At 37.8% G+C, this 18126-nt stretch overlaps 1 protein-coding gene across 9 annotated transcripts in view; it reads left to right on the top strand.

Annotated features, from left to right (window-relative positions):
• Positions 1-18126, top strand: part of BTBD7 (BTB domain containing 7) — an 88835-nt gene that overhangs the window by 15062 nt on the left and 55647 nt on the right. For 5 of the 9 annotated variants that reach the window (XR_007152980.1, XM_047862759.1, XM_047862757.1 and 2 more), the window contains exons 2-3: positions 15271-15458; positions 16179-17258. Coding sequence is in view for 7 of the 9 variants with exons in the window: in XM_047862759.1 (XP_047718715.1) it covers positions 15377-15458; positions 16179-17258 (1162 nt within the window). In the remaining 2 variants the exon portion in view is untranslated. Of the gene's footprint in view, positions 1-15270; positions 15459-16178; positions 17259-17807; positions 17847-18126 lie in introns of those variants that run through there. The other 4 variants (XM_047862762.1, XM_047862763.1, XM_047862764.1 and 1 more) reach the window with 2 other exon arrangements.

The raw sequence follows: 18126 nt of genomic DNA, 5'->3' as shown, positions 1-18126 counted from the left end.
TTTTAGTATTTTCTCTATTTTTGTACACTTTTTCTCATTACAGAAATTGCAAAGGTACCTTCTGCAAAGGATGAAAAAAGTAATAGGAAGGAATGAAAATAGAGAAGTGTAGTCACTAGGGAGGGTTGATATTTATAGAGTATAACCTACAATCTGGAAACTTTTTTTTTGTTTACCAACAAGGTACAACACTAGAGATTAAGATTTATCCCTTAACCGTAATTGAGTGATTAAGTAGAAACTAGCAATTTGAGACTTGAATAACAAGAACAGCAGTCAGTAGACATAGAGAAGCATAAAGAAGACTTTGCTCTTCTGTTCAGAAAGATTGGTATAGGACTGAAGACTTGAGGTGCTTTCTTGTTCAGGAGACAAAACACTAGATTAGAGATCAGAATGCCTGGGATCTAGTTTTGGCTTTGCCATTTTACAATATATTTACTTTGGATAAGTCACTTTTTGCATTCCTTGCCTTATTCAGGGATTAGAGAATGAAGCTTGTCTACATGGAAGACTTGATGTGAGAATAAAATGAATTACTGTGTGAAAAGCACTTTGTAAACTCTGAGTCCCTCTTATAAGATACTCTCACTGTATTCACAAAAAGAATATTGAAAAGGGAAAGACATTGTTTTTCTGTTTTAATGGAGATTTTTTCCATTTACTTTTTAAATTATGGTTAAAAATATATATATAACATAGCATTTATCATTTTAACCAGCTTTAAGTGTACAGTCTGTGGCTTTAAGTACATTCACATTTTATTCAACCATCACCACCATCCGTCTTTGGAACTTTTTTCTTTCCCACTGAAACTCTATAGCCATTAAATGCTAACTTCCTAGCCCCTGGTAACCACCATTCTACCTTCTGTCTCTATGATTTTGACTACCCTGAGTACCTCATGTAAAATAGGATCATACAATATTTGTCCTCCATTGACTGAAATATCACTTAACATAATGTCCTCAAGGTTTACCCATGATGTAGCATGTTGTCAGAATTTCCTTCCTTTTAAAGGCTGAATAATACTCCATTATATGTTATATACCATTTTGTTCATTCATCTGCCGATGGATACTTAATTTGCTTCCACCGTTTGGCTATCGTGAATAATGTTGCTATGAACATGGGTGGACAAATAGCTGCTCGAGTGGCTGTTTTCATTTTGTTCTCATTTTTTCAATACCCAGAAGTATAATTGCTGGATCATATGGTAATTCCATGTTTAATTTCTTGAGGAACCAGTATGGGTTTTTTAGCTAATTATTTCATTGTGCATTTTGCAACATCCCAACAGAGTGCCCTATTTAAGGCTGTATGTACCCTGGGATTCAGGGGTCTTTTTTCTAGGAAATTTTTTTTTCTCCCCTTCCCAAATACTAGTGCAGTTTTTAAATCACAGTCTTCTAAAGGCTTCGACTATATCCAGTGGATCTTCAGAAACAATTTTTGGATTGAAAAGCTTAAAGAATAATTATAAACAGGTCTTTCCTTTTGTAATGTTTATTTTTAAAAAATTACTTTCATTCAGCAGTTTTCAACTCAGTACCTCATATTTGCCAGGCACTGTTATATTTGCTAAGGATTTAATGTTGAATACATGAAGTTCTGGCTCTCATGAAGCTTACATTGTAGTGTGAGACTGTTAACAAGAAACAAGTATATAATTTCAAGTGCTGAAAGTGCTGTAGAGAAAAATAAACTGAAGAAAGGGGATAGAGAATGATGGGATAAGATGGCATGTTGTTTTCTAGAGGATAATTAGGGAAAGCCTCTTTGAGGGCATGGCACTTGAGCAAAGATCTGACTAAAACGAGAGAGTGATCCATGTGAGGACTTTGTGGAAAAGCGTCCCAGGCAAAGGTAATAACAGGCCTGAGGTAGGGGCAGGCAGTGCTTTTTAATGAGATGACTCAGGAGTCAAATGAAGACCTGTCTATCTCAATCAGTACCCAGTATCCATATAAAGGAATGAATTGGTTTAAGATAGCTCATTAGAAAGAAAGTAAGGGAAAACTTAAGATGGAAAAAACGTGAAGGAAATTTATTGGTATATTCTGTTAATGATTCTAGAAAATATCATACATCTATTCACTTGTGGAGTGGAAGATGCTGGCAAAATATTTCTGCTGACAAGACATTCCAATAATGATTACCACATGGAAGACATATCTTCTTCCTCTAAGGTATAATTTTCTTGGCACAGTGAACCCAGAGGGTATTATCTTCTGTTCAGAGAAGGCATAAATGAGACAACTGATAAAGAGAATCTGTTTCAAGAAGCCTAAAAGTCTTAGTTAATAAAATGCTTTAATATCCAGCATATCTTACTAATAGTACATATGACAGTACTACAGATACTGTTAGAGCACATGGACTCAAACATGTTAAGGATTGGAGGAAAGCTTCAATATCACCTTTGTTTCACCGGGCACTATGCAGTAATGGAGTTATGCCAGAGATGGCTTTAGGCCTCAAAAAATGAACAGTGTCAGGGAGCTTGTCTGGCTCAGTCAGTAGAATATGTGACTCTTGATCTCGGGGTTATGGGTTCAAGCCCCACCTGGGCATAGAGCTTACTTTAAAAAAAAAAAGAAAAGGAACATTGTCACTTCTTAAACTCTCTATCTTTTGCAAACATTGATAGGACATTTAGAAATCATTTTCTCAAAAGTAAATGATCATATTGAAAGAATGCTGTATTGTAATAAATATCTGAGGGTTCCCTCTAGAATCGAAAGCTAGGAATATCTTGTTTTTAGACTTCTTCCTTTATGTATGGTGTTTGTATTATTTCTTCCTTAGTATGTCTCTTTGTGTCACAGACTGTGAGTCTGGAATTCTCTCTTGTCCAGCAAGAGAGCAGATGCAGAATTGAATACGAGAGAGGCTAATGTTCTAGAGGAGACAAGAGCCCTGAACCGGAGTTTCATCTCCATATTTATTGAGCACTCAACATCTTACACACATGGTGAATGTGAAGAAAACAATCAGATAGTAATCATTAACTTCTGTGAGTAAGAAGCAAAGGGTCAGCGGGTGAGTGGTATTTGTGATCACCGTACATTGGTACCAATGGAAAGTAATTTCCTGCAGGTGATATAACAAGTTTCTCATTATCCCATTACAATATCTCACTAATCTTGGGCACTTTCACCCCATGATGGTGGCTTTCCACCCTAAGCTTTTTTTTTCTAAACCACTTATGTAAGTATAAGGAATTCTTGAACCTATTTCCCCACATTTTTGGAATGTGTAGCCACATCGGTCCTTTATCCATCTCTTTCTGGGAATTGGCCTCAGCTTTAAATGTCTAAACCCATTTTCCTTGTTACTCCTAGTTTACCGACATGTTGTATGCCCTGTGTTTCTTCTAGGTTCATAGCATTGCTGACCAACCGGTCATGCAAGGTAGAGACATCATCATTATTCCCTTCTTCCTTTCATCATCCCCTCACTGATTTGAGATGTTCTGTGGTAAGGACTTCATAGGGATTATCTCAGTTTTTTATTACTAGATATCCTAAACAAATGCAAAATAGTGTTTGAAGATGCAGACTTACATTGCATAAACAGGGCCTAGAATATCTGTTTCAGTCTTATATATCTGGACTGTAATATCCTCTTCCTGTGTTTCTTCTGCAGCAAGTGGGTAGCACAGGATGAGCAGTGGAGTCAAGGGAGGGGAGAGGAAAAAATTTTACCATAGTTCCAAGAAAGGCCTCAAATAATCATTATGAGGGTAAGAGTTTTGTCTGATTTTCTACTTCTTGTTTTACCGAAGAGTCCTTGTTGGTGCCTCTGCTAGAGGTCTTTCTTTTCTAGCTGACGTTTCTCAAAACTTGTTCATCATCAAACCAGTTTCTTTTACTAGCACCTCTGTATACAAAATTCTTTCTTTCTAACTACAGACTTCAGAAGAAAATTAGGAGGAACACTCTTCATTTGATATGTCAACAAAAATTCTACAAGTTTCAGAATGAGTGGCCCTTATTAAGGTTAATGCCCCATTATAGGTAGCTTGCCATCCCTTTTCACTGAAAATTTAAATGGGGTTTTCTCCCGTATCTATTTGGACTCTTCTATTCTGATGGATGTGAGGAAAAATAAAATTTACTACAGAATTCTTTCTAACTTCTAAATTGTTATTATTTTCCCATTTATAACAACTTAAATAATTCATGGAACCATTCACATGACTATTCCCTTGATGTTCCAGTAGTTTGGAATTTGATGTCCTTAAGAAGACTGCCTTGGATGAGGATACCTTTGAGTGTTTGTACTCATGTTTCTGTTTTGTTCTGTTTTCTGCTCTTCTCCGTGCGCAGCCATTGTCTCAGGCTTACTATCAGGCTCACCCAGCATGTTTATTGTTGTTGTTGTTGTTTTTTATCTCTCCATCTCTACCACTAGAGTCCACAGAAACTCATCAACAAGAAATATGTCCTTGTATTTTTTTTAACATTTTCATAAGTTGTTTTCAGAAAATGTGAGGGTTTTTTTTAGCTTTGAATGGAGTTTATGAGAAATTCCATGTTTTTTCTTTTTAAATTCAGTTGCTTCGAGTATATTGTCTGGTTTCAGCTCTCTTTCTCTCTGTAAATCATTTATAAACTCAAATCTAGACTGAGATTTCTTATTGCCTTCTCTGAATCATTCAGAGCTGCTTTTTTATATACCACTAAGCCAACAGTAAAAAACAGTTGTCCCTGATTAGAACAGCAATTTTATTTATTCACTCAAATATCGTGCGCTTGGCTCAAAACTCGTCTCCCTATCATGGACACAAAAGCACTAAATGACACCATTATCTTATAAGACAGTTGATTGGGCAGTTCTATAATCTGTCTTGGAGGGCCTCATAATCATTTCCACCCTTGGCTTACAGGATCTTTTTCCTAGCTATTGGAGGACATTTTCCCCATTCCTGAAGAGCTACCTCAGCTTGGGGGATATAGCTGCTAGAAGACAGCAAAGACTTGGGGGTCGGGGATGGCTGGGCCAAGCAGCTCCTGCTCTGGTTGCTGTTCACGTCACTGTTCTGGCCCCTGCAGCCTCACCAGATCTCAGTTACCACTGCCAGAGGCCCAGACAAGGGGGATAGATAAGAGCCCCCAGGAGCTGAGAGTCAGACTTCCAAACCTTTTCAACCCTGTATTCCCATTTTGCACCAGTTACTTGGGGAGTATCTTATTCTGAGGTTCTAGGTCTGCGTGAAACATTTTGAATGTGAGCTCTGAGATAAAGGTTGCAAAGTAAGAGGCTTATTCACATCTTCACTGTGTAGCCGCATCGGTCCTTTATCCACCTCTTTCTGGGAATTGGCCTCAGCTTTAAATGTCTAGAAACCGACGGACAGCTATTTCAGAATACCTCAACATCTCTAAGATATCTCTCATTCAGGCCAGGTCAGACCTGGCACAAGACCAGGCCCCTTATGAAAACCCTTATCGTGGGCTGTTTCTGCTTTTCACAGTCCATATTACTTTACTTTTAACATTGTGAAGTAGGCGATAGTGTCCTCATTTGGGGGATTAGGAAAGCCAGGTCCTTATTAACGATTTCTTGGAGTATAGCAAGAATCCTCCAATAAGTCTTCTTGCATCGAGTATCTTCTGCATTCAGACCATCTGGTGGTCTTTTAAAACAAATGTAAGGGTGCTTCCCTCGCACTGTTCTGTGCTTTGCATCGGTGGTTCCCCTGTTGTGTTCTGAGTAAAGGCTCAACACTTTAGTGTGGGATTTGAGGGTTTTTGACCCAGCCCCTGCCCATACACTTAAACATAGGTACTCCTTAGGCCCTAGACACGTTATTTATCAATGTTGATAGATAATCGCTAACATTTATTCACTCGAATGTTGTGTCTACTTTGTGTTCTGGGGTAGTCGGTAAGAAAGTTGAGCTCAGTGCATACCCTTAGGAAGTGTACAGTTTGGTAGAAATACAATCACACTGCAGTGTTAGTGGATAATAGAGGTACAGGGTTGTGAGAACTGGGACAGGGACGCTGACTGGGACTGGACTTTTTCCCATCTATTCATCTTGTTTCTTCTAACGGCGAATGACCTTTCCTTTTTTGCTTGATGCACTCCTATTAATTCTTGAAGGTCTGGCTCTAAACTACGAAGGTCTGGCTTCTAAACTACGAAGCCAGAAGTACGAAGCCAGAAGCCAAAAGTAGCCTTTTCTTAAATTTAATGAGAAATCCTGTTCAGGGTATAATCACCCCTGTATTCCTAGGGCCTGTCAGAATACCTTGCACATGGCACGTGCTCAGAGGTGGGTGGGTGGGTGGGTGGGTATATATGGATGGATGGATGGATGATCAGACATAAACAAGTGTCATCCTGCCATCAAGGAGCACATATTTATTTTTGAGAGAGAGGGAGAGAACACAAGTGGGGTAGGGGCAGAGAGAGAGGGAGAGACACAGAATCTGAAGCAGGTTCCAGGCTCTGAGCAGAGCCAGACATGGGGCTCAAACTCACAAGCTGTGAGATCATGACCTGAGCTGAAGTTGGCCACTTAACCAACTGAGCCACACAGGTGCTGCCAGAAAGATGCTTTTGCTTTGATTTCATAAGCTACCCTTCCAGTTAAGTCATTTTTTGCTTTATATGAGAGAGCCTTTTAAGCACCAGAAGTAACACTGTCAGGTGTGTGCTCACTTCCCACTTCTGGAATGGAACTATGTTTGTCTGCTCTGGAAACTTTGCCTTCAAACATTTTGGGGAAAAAACTACAAAGATAATATTGTCCATAGATACAAGAGCCTTAAGGCCAAGCCTGGTTCTGCAACTTACCAGCTCTGCGACGTTGGGTAAGTAACTAAACCTTCCATGCCTCATTTTCCTAACCTCCCTGTCTTTTTCTTGTGCAAAGTGGGGATAGCAGTAGACCTGATTAAAAAAAAACTAAAGGAATTAATTCATGTTCAATGATTAAGAATGGCTGGCTCATAGTTATTGATCAGTATTATAATTATAATATGCATATATTTCTTCAGGTTTTTTTTTTTAATGTAAGAAGCTAATAACAAACATTTAAATTCTAGCCGTAAGCTTTATACATCAAATTTAAACATTAAATATAAGCCAAAACAATTTTGACAGTTCTGAGATCTGGATGATACCGGCTTGAAGGCTCAGTGTACTACCTTTTGTGTATTTTTGAAATTTTTCATTATACAATTTAAAATCAGAAATGTATAAATATAAAAGTTTGCAAATAACATTTTTTTCTAAATATAAAAATTAGTTTAAAGTGTACTACATTATTTCTGGCAAATATTATAATTTTATGAAATACTCTTTATTTAATTGACATTGAAATCTTTGTATATATTTTATTAATGGTTGATACAATGAGACTTTCCTGAAATGGAAAGATTTTGCCTGTCTAGATTTTTTTCAGATGAAGTCTCTGATGCTTAAAGAGAAATCCAATAATAACTATTTTACTTTACCTGGAAAAGAAATTTCCTTAGATAAGTCAATTTTGAACCTTAGCCATAAAGCTTCAAAAGTGTATGTTTCTTGATGACAATAGTTTTTTGATAGCAATGTTTATAATTCTTTTTTTTTAATTGTGGTACAATATATATAACACAATTTACCATCTTGACCATTTTTAACTGTACAGTTTAGTGGTATTACGTGTATTCATATTCTTGTATAACTGTCACCACCATCTGTCTCCAGAACTCTTTCATCTTCCTCAACTGAAACTCTATACCCATTAAACAATAACTCCTCATACTCTCCCTTTTCCCTGCTCCTGACAACTACCATTCTACTTAGGTCTCTACAATTTTGACTATTCTATGTGCCTCATATAAAGGGAATCATACAATACTTGTCTATTTGTAACTGGCTTATTTCACTTAGCATGTCTTCAAGATTCCTATGTGCTGTAGTGTGTATCAGAATCTTTGTCCTTTTTAACTGAAGGCTGAATAATATTCCATTGTATGTACATACCACTCATGCTTATTCATCCATTCGTTGATAGATACTTGGGTTGCTTCTGCATTTTAGCTACTGGGAATAGTGCTGCTATGAACATGGGAGCACATGTCTTAAAACCCTGCTGTCAGTTCTTTTGGGTGTATAGCCAGAAGTGAAATTGCTGTATCACATGGTGAATCTGATTTTAATTTTTTGAGGAACCTCCATGCTATTTCTCACAGTAGCCATTTCCACAACATACCATTTTATGTTCCCACCAACAGTAACAGAAGTTTCAATTTCTCCATCCTTGCCAACACTTATTTTCTGTTTTATTGATAATAGCAATCCTAATAGGAGTGAAGTGGTATCTCATTGTGGTTTTGACTTGCATTTCCCTATTGATTAGTAATGGTGTTTTTCATGTGCCTAATTAGGTATCCATATACCTTCTTTGGAGAAATGTGTTTAAGACCTTTTCCCATTTTTTATTTAAAAAAAATTTTTTTTTTCAACGTTTATTTATTTTTGGGACAGAGAGAGACAGAGCATGAACGGGGGAGGGGCAAAGAGAGAGGGAGACACAGAATCTGAAACAGGCTCCAGGCTCCGAGCCATCAGCCCAGAGCCTGACGCGGGGCTCGAACTCCTGGACCGCGAGATCGTGACCTGGCTGAAGTCGGACGCTTAACCGACTGCGCCACCCAGGCGCCCCAACCATTTTTTAATCAGTTTGTTTGTTTGTTTGTTTTGGTTGTTGAGTTATAGGAGTTCTCTATGTATTTTGGATATTAATTCCTTATCAGATATATGATAGGCAAATATTTTCTCCCATTCCATGAGGTTATAATTGACTTCAAAAACAAGGTTGACCAAAAGAAAATTGAAGGCCCTTTCCAGCTCCATCACTGTGGCTTCCCTGCCTTAATAAATGTTTAATGGAACAGAATTTTGTCTTTCTTTAATAAGCTGCTACTATCATAAACGCTGTTATGTGTCATTGGAATGTGTCATTGGAATGAGTGGGGTTTGCGGTGCTGGGTGAAGGTCCTCTGCCTCTGTATTAGATGGCCTCAGAGGAGACATATGAGCCTAGTTGGTGGCTTTCTGAACTCCCTTCCAATCTGGTCTCACGTTTTTGAAGAGATCTTCTAACAGCAAGGGTCTACTGCTGACTCTTGCTTCTGACTTAACCGTTCACAGCGTCTCTTTGTTTTGTTGTTTTTAGAATGTATCCAAGGATAGAATTGAAGGTTACAAAGTAATCCTGGCTTTTTCACTTAGTATCTCTGAAATCTTAGGCAAGTTGCTAACCTCTCAGCCTCATCAGAAGTTACTGGGAAAATCAAGTGGGTTAATTCATGTGAAGTTCTAAGAACAGAGTCTGGCATTTTGTAAAACCTCAATAAATGTGAGTTGTTATGTTAAAACATGCTTGGGGAATGAGATGGATGTAGGAAGTCTTATTCCTCTAACTTGGGTTTTAGGAAGATTTTTCTTTTCTTTTTCTTTTTTAAGTTTATTTTTTTTTTTTTGAGAGAGAGCACGTGTGCACAAGTGAGGGGCAGAGAGAGAGGGAGACAAAGAATCCTAAGCAGGCTGCAAGCTGTCAGCACAGCCCAATGCAGGGCTGAAACCCACAGACTGTGAGATCATGACCTGAGCTGAAACCAAGAGTTGGATGCTTAACCAACTGGAGGCACCCCAGCAGGGTTTTTTTGGTTTTTTGTTTGTTTGTTTAAACTTTGTCTTATTTCTAGCTCTGGAAGTGTGAGATTTAGCTGTAGGGGGTTGGCCTTCTTCCCACTTGGCCCCATTAGACCTGGGCTGTACATATTCTGGCATCTCGTCTGGTTTGTACCCCTTTTCACTCTCAAGTATACTGGTGTGATGGTACATTATATGGTTACCTTAAATTTGACAGGAGTGTGGGATTATCATAGTTTAGCATTTCTCTTTTATTAATTGCTTTTCATGAATATTCACAGGTGCCCCACATTCCTATTCTTCTATATCCTTCTATAGTTCTATAACTATAGCTAATAATCAGAGTAAGGAGAAAACATGTGTTTAAAAAACTTTTTTTAAATGTTTCTTTGTTTTTGAGAGAAAGAGAGAGCACGAGCAGGGGAAGAGCAGAGAGAGAGGGAGACACGGAATCTAAAGCAGGCTCCGGGCCCGGGGCTCAAACCCACGAACTGAGATCATAACCTGAGCCAAAGTTGGATACTTAACCGACTGAACCACTCAGACGACCCAAGAAAACATGTTTTTAAAACCCAAAATCCACTTGCCTTTTTCCCCCCTTCGTACACTAACATTTAGTATAAAACTAACCCCCTGCCCCATCCTCATTTTTCAAGCCAGTGTCATACAACTTCACTGGATTTTGGGAACCCTGTATCAGCTTTTTTATTTTACAGATGCTGAGACTCATACATCTCAGTTTCAGTTTATAAAAATTGAGATTCATGGAAGTTAAACATGATTTATCCCATGTAAGTGGTAAGTTAGTGACGACAGTACTCTATCCCAGGTAACTTGATGCCCATTGTTCCCTCTACTGTGTAAAGCAGTAAAAAGTGTTTTTATGGCAAAGGTCAAGGTTTTCTGAAGTGTATCATCCAAGTGCATTATGCTGTATGGGGGCAAAGGCTCCTTTGGATCGTGCGGAATATCTCTTCTTGGAGGGTCACAGTGCACCTTCGCACTTTAAAAATGCTGAATCCTGAGAAACTTAACAGAAACCCATGGGGGAGGGGAAGGAAAAAGAAAGAGGTTAGAGTGGGAGAGAGCTAAAGCATATAAGAGACTCTTAAAAACTGAGAACAAACTGAGGGCTGATGGAGGGCGGGAGGGAGGGGAAGGTAGGTAATGGGTATTGAGGAGGGCACCTTTTGGGATGAGCACTGGGTGTTGTATGGAAACCAATTTGACAGTAAATCTCATAAATAAAATAAATAAATAAATAAGCTGGAGATTTCTGAAGTAAAGAAATCTATCAGTTTTGTTTAGTCCTGTATTTTCCAAGCTTTGGAAAAACTCGTTGGAAATGCTGGTCTAGGTTTTTTTGGAAGGCAGAGAGTTGATTTTTTTTCCTGAAAATATTCTCCCAAGATTAATTCTGTTGCCCTCAGTATCATTTTCCCCCTCAGTTGGGTCAGCTACAATCCCTGGCTTGTTGTAAGCCAGTTTGATTTTGATTGAGATTTGATTGAGATTGGTCATATTGACTGTTAACAGAGGGAGCTCTCCCAGAATGGTGATTCTAGAAAAAGGATTTATCAGCTTTCTAGGGCCATTTGCATCCTGTGGGCCTCTCCCAGTCCCGTAAGCCTTCTCTTTTGCTTTCCTTTCCTTTCCTGCTGTATCATTCAAACGTTGGATTTCATCCTATTTTATGTAGGAGACAGACGAAGCTTGCCTAGAGTGAAAATAACCCTGGAGAGATTAAACTGTGACTTATTCTCATTTCCAGCATCTAAAGACAGTGGATTAGATTAAGAACTAAATAACATACTACCCTGTTCCATATGGCATAGGCTTTTGGTTACTTACTTACTAAATAAATAAATAGATAAAAAATAAACAAAATTGTTCTCTGAGAATTTTGAGAAATATGGCTTTAGTACTATAATTGCACAGTCAGGGTTACCCCCAGGATTTGGAATTGGGGACACAAGATAGACTTAAGGTTTATATCTGATCCAGAAAAATCTCTCCCACTAAATCTTTCCAAGACCCTATGTTTATTTTAGTATTAGAGCTCCAGTAGGAAGTATGAATGTTGCCCCAAATCAGTTCATCTTGAAGGAGATCCCTATTGACTAGGAACTACGAGGAAGAAAGATTCTGTCCCTAAGTCCCAACGAGACTTTTATTTCAAGTCACCTCTCCAGGGTTAGACCCCAGCTGTCCCTGTGGTGCTAATTACAGTGGCAATTGGCCAAGCATCCTTATCTCAGCTTGTGACTTCCCTAGTGCTTGCTGGGTGGTCTTATGTCTCCATTGGGGTGGATGATGTCTTGCAACCTTTGGACGGTTGCTCTAGAATATCTAATTACACTCATTGTAAAATTAACCTTTAAAAAAAAAAGGAAAAAGAAAAAAGACATTTTTGACATGGTTTAAATTTCAGACAGGCCAGTGCAAGAGTATTTTGTGTCCCCACAAACCTTACAGAATTCTCATTGGAAATAATTCTCCTGTGTGTATTTGCACACTTTGTTACAGTGTGACAAAGTGAGAGTAGAAACTGTCCACTACTATGGACATGCTGATTTTTCTTCATCTAGAAGCATGGTGCCATTCTTCCTTGTTTTGTTTCAGCAGCATACTTTGTGCCATGTTTGCAAGTTTGCTCTGCAGTCATTAAAAATGAAAAACCAGGGGCTCCTGGATGGCTCAGTTGATTTTGGCTCAGGTCATGATTTCACGGTTCATGAGGTAGAGCCCACATTGGGCTTGGAGCCTGCTTCGGATCCTCTGTCTCCGTCTCTCTGCCCCTACCCCACTTGTGCACATGCGCTCACTATCACTCTCTCTCTCTCAAAAATAAATAAATGTTAAAAAAAATTTTTTAAGCAGACAAAAAAAAAACCAAAAACAAACGAAGCAATATGTAACTTCAAGAATGAGTGAAGAAGGAAGTGAGAAGAGACCTACTGGAGTAGGGACACTTTACCAGCACTTTTTACCATCTGTTACTTCCACATTCAAAGCTTATCTTTTTGGTAAAGCTCTCTCATTTTGCTAAGGCTTTTATTTTGCGTAATGTTTTTATTCTAGATTTTTTTTTAAGATTTTATTTGGGGGGTGCCAGGGTGCCTCTGTCAGTTGAGCATCCAGCTTAGGTCATGATTCCAGGGTTATGGGATCAAGCCTGTGTTAGTCTCCATGCTGAGCGTGGAGCCTGCTTGGGATTCTGTCTCTCCCTCTCCCCTGCTCACATGTGCGCGCGCGCGCTCTCTCTCTCTCTCTCTCTCAAGACAAAACAAAACCAAACAAAGATTTTATTTTTAAGTAATCACTACACCTAATGTGGGGCTTGAGCTCAACCCCGAGGTCAAGAGCCACAGGCTCTTTCTGTTGAACCAGCCAAGTGACCCTGGATTTTTCTTAATATATTATTTCAAATTTGAGAAAGAATTCTCTGTGCTATTTTTGTGGGTTTTTAAAAATATTTATCTTGGCGAGGGTGGGAGGGGGGGGAGAGCGGGAGAGAGAAAAGAAAAGAGAATCCCAAGCAGGCTCCACACTGTCATTGCAGAGCCCCATGCAGGGCTGGATCTCACCAACAGTGAGATCATGACCAGAGACGAAATCAGGAGTCTGATGCTTAAAAAGGCCTGAGCCACCCAGGCACCCCTATTTTTGTGTTTTAACTAGAAATCTTCAGTGAGAAAAGGACTTAGCCTGTAAATGAGGACACAAACTTGGCTTCTAGGACCCTAATTTCTTTTAATGAATTGCTAAAAGTACCTAATAGAAACTTAAAGCTTTTGAGGAGCTCAATTTGAAAACTAAGATTTATTAGACTTAACTGTTTCTGAAGTTTAAACTAAAGTTAACACAGGCAGATTTAATTTCTGTTTTATAAGAATTGACAACATTTAATGTCAACTGTACTTCAATGATAAAAAATTTTTTTAATTGACAGTGTTAAAAATTACCTAAAACAGCCCCTTCTATAACATTGCTAATATTTAAGAATAGAAAACCGTGAATTTAACTTACACTAAGCATCAGACTTTAAGAAGACAGACTTTGCTGGAAGAAGTAGTTTTCTGTACCATTTAGTGTTTACAAAATAGTGTGTGAAACTCCGGATTCTTTGCTAGGTAGTTCTTCTTACAGAATGCACTGTCACGTCTCTGGCTACCCATAGCATCTGACTTCAGTAGCATGCACCAGAGTAAAAAGTCTAACATACTGTGTTTTCCTTGGTAGGTAGGTGAATTTCAAATAGTAATTTGCTTGTGTGAGTATATGATTTGATTGAAGTTACTGCCACTTTGCATAATATCTACTTTGTAGAAGGATTCCCAGTCTTGAACACTATAGGTAGATCATTCTATGCTTAAATTCTCATATATATACATGTATACATATACACATAAATATATACATATACATATATATATATATATAGTGGGAAAAGATTGAAGGAAGCACAGATGTTAACAGTGATTTTCTTAACCTTGTTTTCCTAAGGTTATGCTGTGTCAGTAGCAGAGATGAAAATAAATTCTAGGAATCTTGACAGAGCTCTTTTTCTAGCAGGTTTTTTGTGATTTTGCATGTGTGTATTTAACTGTATTTGTTAAAACTTCATCCTTCATTATGAGGCTAGATTAACTATTTCCTGGTTGGCTTCCTAATAATTCCAATAATAGGTGTTAAATTGTGTGTTCTCTTAAACCATTATCCCTTTCAGTCAGATAAATTTAATATATCCAGATGCTATACAGATATAGTATTCCTATTAACCCTATTCTCTAATATTAGAGCTTTATATCTTAATGCATATATCTTCTGCTGGCAGCTCTGAGAGTTAAGCTTCCATAGTATGGAATTTACTCTGTAATTGTTAAAATTACCTCTTACTGGTACTGCCTCAGTTAAGTCATCATATCAGGTAATAGCAAGCAATGTATTTAAGTTTATTTATTTATTTTGAGAGAGAGCGTGCACGGGAGAGAGGCAGAAAGAGAAAAAGAGAGATTCCCAAGCAGGCTCTGCCTTGTCAGCACAGACCCTGATGTGAGGCTTGATCCCACAAACCGTGCATAAGATCATGACTTAAGCCAAAATCAAGAGTCGGATGCTTAACCGACTAAGCCACTTAGCCGCCCCCAAAGTAGTATTTTTATTTCAGGACTTCACAAGGAGGATCAACTTCTGGTATCAACCTCTTCAATGTTTATAAATTGCTTAAAATGTTAGATTATAATAACTGGTGGTTGCCTCTAAAGAGTAAAAAAAAATAAATAATTTTTTTCAATTTTTTAGTCTCTACTTTTCCCTATGATTTGAAATACTCTTTCCATAATTATATATTTAAATTAGTCTGATTTGTTACTTTTCATTGCCTTAGAAAGTACATAATTGGTACATTTTATGGCTCAAAATTGCAGCTAACACTGATTCATAATTCAAGTTTAACTATTTGTTTACATTTTCTGAAATTTTTACATGTGAATTTGACAGCATGTCATTTGCAAATAAAAGCAGTTTTCAGTAGCTTGCTTTTTTTTTTTAACTGTGCAATTTGAGATACATTTGAAAAAATGAATAAAATTATTTTTGTTTCATATAAAGAAATGGATGAAAAGAGGCTGCTGGATCCAGGGTTGAAAGTTCGTAAAGGCCTCTGGGATTACACTCTGAAGAACCAGCAGATGGAATGCCTGAGTGACTGAAGAAAATGGGTGCTAATGCATCTAACTATCCTCATTCATGTTCCCCGAGGGTAGGGGGAAATCCTCAAGCCCAACAGACTTTTATAGGTAATGGTTTCAGTTTTTCTGATTTCATTTTCTTTTGTGAATATAAGTAGAATTGTGTCTTCAGTGGTCTTTTTGGATGACAAGAGAATTGAATTGTGAAGAAGTTATTATAGATAATGATTCTGTAGCATCCAGATTTTTCCCCCAACAAATGTGAATCTGGCTTGTATGATTTTTATCCTAACCAAGCTGCTGTAGCACCATTGATCTTTTCTTTGGTGTCTTAACCATAATTGCCATCTGCCCCCGGAAAGCTAGCAATCTCCACTGTTGGGAAAATAATGAAATACATGCTTCTTGTGCCCTGGTCCATTTATTTTCCCCAGTGCAAAGCAGCCTTGGTGTAGTTAAGGAAAAAAAAAAACCAAAACATTTCACAATTATATATGAGTAGTATTCTGAATTTACAAATCCAGTTAACTCTCATTTCCTAAAATTCCATCATTAAAATCTATGATATTTGGGTTTTGATAGCCAGAGAACCAAAAGCATGTTTTCAAGTAAAGAATAATCTGCTCTGTTAGTCTCTGTTCCTTATTTAATATGAAAATGAATGATTTGATCTTTTAAATTTCTTTATAGAAACAAAAGTCAACTTTATTTGAATGGTTCAGGAATGTCTTTAAAAATTTCTAGCGTGAAATATGTGTTAAAAGGAATATTGAAAATGAACGTTAAGAACAAAGAAATACATTTTCATTTGTTTGATTTCCTTTTTAGGGACATCATCCTATTCTCAGCAAGGCTATGGTTGTGAATCGAAATTATATAGCCTTGACCATGGCCATGAGAAACCACAAGACAAAAAAAAGAGAACCTCTGGCCTTGCCACCCTCAAAAAGAAGTTTATTAAGCGTCGAAAATCTAATAGGTCTGCCGATCATGCCAAGCAGATGCGAGAACTCCTCTCTGGGTGGGATGTTAGAGATGTTAATGCTTTAGTGGAGGAATATGAGGGAACTTCAGCCTTAAAGGAGCTTTCTCTACAAGCCAGTTTGGCTAGACCAGAAGCTCGGACATTACAGAAAGATATGGCCGATCTTTATGAGTACAAGTATTGTACTGATGTAGACTTAATATTTCAAGAAACTTGTTTTCCTGTTCATCGTGCCATTTTGGCAGCAAGGTGTCCATTTTTTAAAACGCTGCTTTCTTCTTCACCGGAGTATGGGGCAGAGATCATTATGGACATCAGTACGGCTGGTATAGATATGCCCATGTTTTCTGCTTTGCTACACTACCTTTATACAGGAGAGTTTGGAATGGAGGACTCAAGGTTTCAAAATGTTGATATTCTCGTCCAGCTTAGTGAAGAATTTGGAACACCAAATTCCCTTGATGTAGATATGCGTGGACTTTTTGATTACATGTGTTATTATGATGTCGTCCTTAGTTTTTCTTCAGACTCTGAACTGGTTGAAGCTTTTGGTGGAAATCAGAACTGTTTAGATGAAGAGCTCAAAGCTCACAAGGCTATTATTTCAGCACGGTCCCCATTTTTTCGGAATTTATTACAAAGGAGGATACGGACTGGTGAAGAAATCACAGACCGAACTTTGAGGACTCCCACAAGAATTATATTAGACGAGTCCATTATACCCAAAAAGTATGCGAAAGTTATATTACACTGTATGTATACTGATGTGGTGGACCTCTCTGGTTTGCACTGTAGCCCCTCTGTGGGGAGTCTCAGTGAAGTTCAGGCTCTCGTCGCAGGGAAGCCAAACATGACCAGGGCAGAAGAAGCCATGGAACTTTACCACATAGCACTGTTCTTGGAGTTTAACATGCTTGCACAAGGTAAGAAATTCTAATTTTTAATTTTGATTTCTAGAATTACATATTTGTCTTCCACATTGAAAACACAGCCAGTATGTTCTATGATTTCACTGTTTGGGATATGAGGGGGTCAGTTTTTTCAAATGTATAGTTATGAAATTTGAGAAAGAATCGAAGGTTAGTATTAATGTGGCTGTTCATTTAGTGTTAAAACCAAGCATTCAAAACTAGTGACTAAGAGCAATAGATGAGACGTGAGGCTCTTTTTCCCTAATGTAAGACAATAGGTGTGGGAATGTATAATAACCACCTGCACTCCATCCACACCCAAGCTTTGAACTAGCCTCGTTTCCCAGATTTCATGGTTATTCTTGATCTAGGACTTCTTGGGTAACTTAGATTCTCATATTTATACTCAGTAAGTTATTGATGCCTAAATGTTTAGAAGAATGAATATTTATTCCAAAAATGAAGGTACTCACATTTGGATACAATGTGTTTGAATCAAAGAATTAGGCAGGATTTTGTTTTTTTTTTAAATTTTTAAATATTCTGTATCTTCTTTTCAAGCTCAACTTGTACATCAAGCAACAGCCTACAGTATGTAAGGTCAGTGCTAGACTCCTGTGCCTTCTTCATTTAATTTAAACCTTTTAGGTTAGGATGGCACATTTTTTTGTTATAGGCAAATGAATACATGAAAGTAACATTAAAGAATTATATAGATCCATCGGTAAACATTAGAATCTTAAAATTTCAGAGCTAGAAATCAGCCTTCCACACACAGCAAAGAGAATTTGCTGTCTTGAAAAGATGCATTCTTTGCTTTCTGTGACCATATATTAAAACAAGTTATATGACATGAAATTACTTGAGAAATTCAGCTAAT

Source organism: Prionailurus viverrinus, chromosome B3 (assembly GCF_022837055.1).
Source record: "Prionailurus viverrinus isolate Anna chromosome B3, UM_Priviv_1.0, whole genome shotgun sequence".
Taxonomy (NCBI): Eukaryota; Metazoa; Chordata; class Mammalia; order Carnivora; family Felidae; genus Prionailurus; species Prionailurus viverrinus.
Note: the sequence above shows the minus strand (reverse complement) of the source record. Positions and strands in the feature narration are given on the sequence as shown.